Genomic DNA, 7,708 nt, shown 5'->3' with positions numbered 1-7,708 from the left:
CCATTCTGTGATCCTGTGATTCTATCAAAGCAGTAAAAATTAACAGACAGAAACAGTTTCTTTCCTCACATATACCTTGCACACCAAAATTACTTGTAATACTAAGGAAGACAGTATAGACATTGCCCATTATATGCATGATTCGTACTCATCCACCTGATATGTTGGTGCAAGTCTCTGTATGCAACAATAAGGACACTAGATGAGCAATTAAAATAAGAACCTCTTCAGTTCCACATGATGCAATAAAATGGAATATTATTTTACCACTGGACTTGTTTCTTTCTCCAAATATTTCAATAGAAAATTTGAACACTGAAAAACAAGCTATTCTAAATAACCAAATAAGAGAGGTTTTTTTACAAGAGCTTGATGGTCAGAAGACCAAAGTTGTCTCTTGAAAACATAAAGTAGACCTGTAAGTACAGCGTTGAAATGAGAGTTCCCTATTTTATTAATCACCTAAAAAACGTGATATTACCAGAAATAGATTTGGCACTTTCCATAGCGGGTACTCTTGGCAGAGACGCTGGCCTGCTGGTAGAGGATGTTCTCAGCAAATGTTCTGGACAAAGAAAAAGAAGAGAGAACATAAATAACAAAGATTCAACTTAAATGTAAGACATTTAGGTATGAGTCATGAATATTGTCTACCAGAGCCTGAGTTCAGCTGTTTTAGTGAGTGCAACTGATTTATCTGTATGAAAGAAGGCCTAAATTTGCTCATTGCCAATAAGGTTCACTATGAATACATCAAGACCTTCTTAATCCTTTTTCCCTAGGGCCTCTTACTAATCTACTTGTCCTGGTCTATAAAAAATGAATTGTTGAACCAAAAGACTGAGCAAGGAATCCCCATTTAGCACATGGCCAAAAATATTCAATATGCCATTCACAATGTATGTGGTTGGTAGAACAGACTGCATGGTCCCTCATGTGATTCCTCCCCCCTTCCAGTTTGTTTTGTTGGGTTTCTTATTTTTTAAATAAAAACATGCCTTTTTTTTTTTTACCATGCAGTGGGGTCAAAAGCATGTTTTTTTGAAAGATTAGTTCCATCTACTGTCAATGAGTAAGATCAAACTGCCACAAAATTGATTTTCTGCAGCATCAAATCTATTATTGAAATCTTCCTTCAAATGAAACCTTTCAACTGTACAAAAAAGATTAACATACTCCTACATAGAAACACTTAGAAGGCAGTAATTTGAATACAAAAAACCAAGAAAATTAAGAATGCAGATTAAAAAAAGTGAAATCTCACTCATTAGGTGAAAGCATGACATAAGAAACACACATTGCTATGAAGATACTTTAAAAATACAAACAGTTGGAACAGGAATTCTGTCTGGCACATTCTCTATCGGAATGCAGTCCTGTTCCCACATTAACTGACTATAATGAAAACAGAAAAACTATATAAGCATACCACTGTTTTTGTGTTTAAGCCTATGGCTACCCATGAACTCTGTAACAATTAAAGAATCCTAACCGATCTTCTTGGAAAGGCATTTCAATATTCCTAAAAATACCCAAGTTCCTAAAATTAAACTCCAGCTGCATTGTACAAATAACCTCAATATGCATTCAACAAAAGCAAGAAGGAAATCTGGCACATACAGACTATTATGAAGTACTACAAAAAAACCCAACTCCAACCCTTTAGAATGCATTAGACCTCAGGAATACCAAATTAGAGGAAATATTCAGCCTGGAGTCATATGGGGATTATCTTGAGAAACATCTATGAAAAAAACCCACCCCTAAAGCAGGCATAAATCAGAGTGCTACACCCAACACATGATAGCCATTCATTCTCACAGGAAGAGCACATTGTGAACAGTTTTGAGAGACAAAACAAAGTTGACAGGACAGGGAAATATTGGGAAACAGATAAATCAACACTCAGTTTAATTCCATTCAGTATTTTCAGCTGGCTCCTGAAGATTCAATACTTAATAAGATTACATTTTCTTACTCACATGCAGTGCAATGCCAAGCATCATCCTTGCTTCATTTTGGGGAAAACACCCCACCCAAACACACAATACATAATGTAAACCCAGAGGTGTGTATTTTTAATATCTGGAAGACGGTTACAAGACACAACCCTGAAATCATCTTGCCTTGATTTTGCAAGTGACCTCAGTTTATGCATACACTAAAAACTGTCAGAATAACGCTGAGTTACCAGGATACAATCATGGGGTTTGTAAAAAAGTCAAAACCAGATCATTACAGTACACCACCATGTACATGAGTAACTGTAACTTGAACCAGAAATATTCCATGATTCTATTAAAATATTATAGCAATTAAAAGCATATGTTGTGATAATACTTTGTATGCCCAATGACATAAAACACAAGAAAAAAGTATTAATAGCATTGCTAAAAACAAAGTTTAAATGAACTTAATCAACACCTTGAACAGGGATTTCAGCGTAGCTTGGTCTTTTGTCTGTCAGCGTAGCCAGGGGTTTCGAAGCTGAGATTGGTCCACTTATAGAATGCCTCTGAAATGGAAAGATACTTGTGTCAAACAATCTGAAGATAACATACAAATACTGAACTGCAGAATCAGTTTTAAAAACTCAGATATGACATCATTACCGAGGTAAAAGAACTAACGAAATGAAAGAACTTTCAAAAATACTTCGTGAAGGGCGCGTCATCCTCACCTGTTGCTTTTGCCAACCTGAATGTATACACACACACTGTGCATCGATATTGTACCCTTCACTGCTTCAGACTTAAACCTGTTTCTCAAACAACGCTGCAAACGAAGGTTGTGAATTCTCTTGCAGTTATTTGTATTAATTTTCACCTGAGTTACATGTTGTTTGTACAGATCTGCTCTGGTTAAAGTTGATATGTTTGTTTAAAGTGATACAACCTCTAACATGTAGCCAAGATTTTAGTGTTGATTTGTGTTAGTAACATATGCCTTTACAGCCCTGTGGCTCTTCTTGGAAAACTAGGATAATGGTGTATTGGTGTAGTGAGATGAACTACCCTCTGCTAAGAAAAACCGTACTGAAAAGAACTTTTATTCAGAATGTGAACAGCTTGTGTTCCTGCCTATTGACTGAGATGCTCTGTGAACAGCTGAAGAAACACTGTTAACCATTTGTCACATAGGTAACTGTCATGGTTTAATACAAATATAAGTATTTTTTTCTTTCTAAGGTCACCTTATTTTCCGCTCTGCTCTAAACTAGCTACAAAATGGATTTTTTCAAGTATTAAGTAAAATATTTAGCAACGCAAGGCTTCCCACTGGATAGCACTGACATAAGCACGTTAATGTCACACAACTGAACTGTACAATGCAATAATTACCCGTACGCTTACTGAAATGCATATGCAGTTGCTGAAGACTCAGGGAAGACCATCCACAATTGTTGTTTTAAATTAATCACTCTAAAGAGCCTATCACCAATTATAGTACCTTCTTTATTCACCCTGTCCTTTCTATTAGACTCCTATGTTTAATCACAATCAGTCCACTATTATGTTTACCCTGAAAACTCCTGCAGCTCTCCATCTGGCCCAAGATTAGATGAGAAGGTTAAATGAGCCTTATCTGCGTAAGATAATAAAGATCAGATGGTTCTCGGGCCAAATCATGTAGGCAAGACAGACAAATCCAAAATTGTGATTAAAAAAAGTTACAGTATCTTCTTCGCAGCATCCAGTAGCACAGGCAGGATTACAGGGCTACTTATTCGTCACAGAGTCAAACTAGAGTTACGCTTTCGTGCTAGAAATCGAATGGACAAAACAACAGTCAACCCAACTCCAAAACATAGCATGAAGAACTTCAGCCTCCCCGACAAATGAAGCCACTATAATAGAGTTAGATAATGGGGTTAAAAGAGAAACATCTTGTTTTCTCATTTTGGGTAGCTTTGGGATTGATGTTACAAAGACAGCACGGTACCCAACCTCAGCCAGGAAACAGAGGTATGTACAGAGCAGGCACGGTGCTGGATAACCATACACCTTTTACCACTTTCTCAGCTTCCGGATATCTCTTAAAAACAAACATCCTTTACGGATATTGTCAGAAAGTGGCTGTATTACTCAACTGATAACTTGCTGTGTACCGGTCCTTCCTATAAGATGATCTGTTTGTCTTTCTGGTCCTGTTGACACTGCAGACAGGGCTTACCTTCCCTGCTGCTAGTTCCTTGTTACGTACCTTGCTATTACAACTGCCAGTAGTAACGTAGTACCTAATACACAGCAAATTAGAGGAAAACTAGCTCCACTTGGCAACATCTGTGTAACGTAATAGCGCACAATTCTCCTGGAGAATAATTTTTCCTGACAAGCGTTAGAATCTTTTCTGCTTGACTGAGCTTTTGTTGAATTTGCTGATCAGCCATTCCTCATTTTCACTTACAAAACACACCTGAGGTGCAAACACACATGGATCCTACCGATCCCTTTATAAACACCCTTTTTCTTCAACTAGAAATACATTCTAAAACTCACTCAGCTGCTAAACACCATTTGTCCCTTACACCAGTGTTCCAGCCTCTCAGACGTAAACGGAAGCATCACAAGTTTGGAGGAATCGCATGCTTTTGAGGCCCTTCAGGGAGGCGGCTAATGGGACAGAAATGACTACAGGTACTTTGCATCTTGTTTATCCTAAACTGAGGCCTAGCAGAAGAAAATGCTAGAAACTTTAAGGACCACTTTTGATGGGGTGTATAAAGAAAATTGTTCACAGAGTTAATCAACATGTTTTATGTAGTAGTGTGTGTAAAACAATTACTGTAACAGATAAAGATGTTAAGACCAATAGTTACTTTCTCACAGCCATTCCTAATTTGAAGGTAAAGTTTCTGCTACAACTCTTCTCAGGTTTATCTTTTTTTAATAAGATGAGTAACAACTGCACAAGAGGAACCAACACACAGGGGAGACAAAAAAAAGAAGATGAACACCTGACACTCCAAATTTGAGGCAGAACTATGGCAAAATTAACTAACTTCTAAAACTCTAAATATTTTGCTTCTGACTCTTCATCCTTCCATGTGTTGTCAGCTATGGAAGCAAACATGACCTTCAACCACTACCAGATACCTATTCCTGATCACTTGGCACCTCAGATATACTTAAAAAAAGTAGCTTATGCCCATGCACCTAAACACAGCAATTTCAAAACAAACACAGTTCTCCACATATTAAGTAGTTAAGATACGGACGTCTGTGACTGCATTCCTTGCAGCCTGAAAGCTTATACGTTCAAAGCAAAGCAGGACATCAGTGGTGTATCTGAAAGCTCATCTACTGCAGAGAGTCCTCCAGCTATGAAAAAGAAACTACCCAGGGAAAGCAGCAGGTATGCTTCCCTGTCCTTACTCCTCCCTAAGCATCTGCTTTGGTCACTCTTGGTGGCATACCAGATCTGTTAAGCTTTGGGCTAACCCAGCAGGGTTTTTACATTCTGAAGAGCATTCTCTTCATACCTCTCTTCCTAAATTGTTCTGCAGTACTGCTAAGCGCTGTGGTAAATAACAGCTATGTTCCACTGCAAGCTTGGACCTGAAGCCAGAAAGGAGCTGCTTTGTTTGTTTTCAGTTGCAAAAACGTACCAAGAATGTATCTCTTTATACATACACACATTACCCTAAAGAAAAACAAACAAAGCAAGAAAAACCTCCCCAAGACTGAGGAAATGCATGACACAGTCCAACACAAAATGAAGTGATACGCATAATTCGGAGAGGGCACATGGTGATGCATCTGTACTTGAAGAATCTTTTGCAACCAACCCACCTTCTCACAGTAACAAAGTTTATGCCCATTTCTCAGTAGGTGCCCATGTAAATGTTTTCCCTGTGACAGCATTTAAAAGCAACTGAGATTAATGATAATAAGCACTGCTACACCCATACAGAAATCAGCCCTTCCACCTTTACTCAAGATCTTAAACCCTGGATGACTTCTGTAAGGCAGGAGCTGATAGGACAACTCACATAGTGGCTGTTTACTAAAATGTTGCTTTTCAATTGCAAGAGAGCAAAAACCACAGACAAAATATATTTAAAATTTGTGCAGAACAACAGTAAAGAACAAAGGAGTAATATGAAAATAAATAAAAAGAAAAGATGATTAAAATTGGTTTTGAACCTGAACCCCTTCTCTCTTGAGCAGAAAATAGTCTTTAAATAAAATTTTCATAATTGAGGTCACAAACCCCAGTTGCCTTCTGGATAATTACAAATGATTTCAAGAAAACCACCTATCTTCAAAAGGACAATAGGAGTTGTTTTCATTTACATGCCCTCCCCTTTGTTTCTCAGGCAATGTTTCCCACTAATGAGTATCCAGCTGTTAATTACTTGGTTCTATACCAGAAGCTGAATTCAAAATTCAAATAATTCTGGCAGATAGAGAACATCAAACAAGCACTGTAAACCTGAGCAGGCTTGCAGTACTCTAAGAGATTACTTTGGTTCATGGTTAATTTACAGATAAATAAAGTGAAATAAGCCTTAGGCTCCCTCAAAAACTCTTCTGTCTGCCAAAGTTCTGGTCTAGCCTCTTAGAACACGAGAATAAGCCTGCCTCTTCCTACAACAGCACAGAAATAAACAGAAATGCAAAGACAGATCAACAGCAACAAGGCATAGGAACAAAGTCAGAGAAAGTGTCATGTTTAACTACTTCAGAAAACTGCTGTCAAGAGTGATAGGGCCATAGGAAGTAGCAGAAGCTCTCACAAAAACCATTTAATTCTTTCTCTTTGCTTTGAGGCTACCTATTTGTTTCATGAAATCCACTCTTAACGGAATAAAAGCTGCACTAGTCTGAGCACAGAAAAACAGTCAGTCTGTTCCAGGTATTGTCCCTTGAGCACTAGCAGTCAATATGGATAAAGACCCTTCGGTTCACACAGAGAGGACTTCTTACCAAAACATCATGCTGGCCTACAGTAAGAATCAAGTTTTGGTACTGCTGGTTAGCAGTATCTTGAAGGCAAGATAAGAATCACTGATCTTAAAGGAGTCAGAACTCAGTACATCCTTTGATTTTTCTTTTCTTTGTGAATATGGTCCCATCTGCTTTGTCCTTAAACTTGCTGGCTTTTGCAGAAATCTCACTTCATGCAAAGCAGTGAGATGATAAAACCAGCAATGATCTATAAAGCCGAGCATTAGAGTGCTGCTGATGCAATCAGTGCACCTGGGCTGCTGTAGCAGCTGAACAAATGGACAAAGCTCCAGCAGGGACAGGACAAAACACACAGTACAATCACCGACTGGCCAAACTCAGCCAGTACAAAATGACAAAGATCATCCATTCACCGTTATTTCAGTCCTCTCTGGTCAGGTCCGGTATCGAAAGCCCATGCAACGTGAGATACATTTACACTGATGGCTGCTGACAGATTCTGCACAGATCTCCATCCACTGCCTGAAGGGGATTACTGTGCCAGGCACAGGACTAAGAACTGACCAACAGCAACTCTAAGGAATGCAGATAAAATTTGTCTCATGCTTCTCAGTAGCACAGGAACAGTAATGGTTGGGAATATTTAACAAGAACTTCCAAATTATTCCAAATCTTGCATTTACAACACAGTTCTCAGTTGTTAAGACTGAACATTACAGTAATCACCTACTTGAGGCAACATTTTATCATTATTTCCCCACAAAGTCAGCCAACATTTGTATGTTTCCACCTGTAGT

General features: G+C 38.3%; 1 protein-coding gene across 1 annotated transcript in view; it reads right to left on the bottom strand.

Moving 5' to 3' along the window:
• Positions 1-481: 481 nt before the first annotated feature.
• LOC104512801 (cytospin-A) overlaps positions 482-7,708 on the bottom strand; it is a gene marked incomplete at its 3' end in the record, with an annotated part of 28,418 nt that continues 21,191 nt past the window's right edge. The window contains exons 9-10 of the mRNA XM_010155912.1: positions 2,425-2,515; positions 482-565 (exon numbers count right to left, since the gene is read on the bottom strand). Coding sequence (XP_010154214.1) covers positions 482-565; positions 2,425-2,515 — 175 coding nt within the window. The remainder of the gene's footprint in view (positions 566-2,424; positions 2,516-7,708) is intronic.

Source organism: Eurypyga helias, unplaced genomic scaffold (assembly GCF_000690775.1).
Source record: "Eurypyga helias isolate BGI_N326 unplaced genomic scaffold, ASM69077v1 scaffold36847, whole genome shotgun sequence".
Classification (NCBI taxonomy): domain Eukaryota; kingdom Metazoa; phylum Chordata; class Aves; order Eurypygiformes; family Eurypygidae; genus Eurypyga; species Eurypyga helias.
Note: the sequence above shows the minus strand (reverse complement) of the source record. Positions and strands in the feature narration are given on the sequence as shown.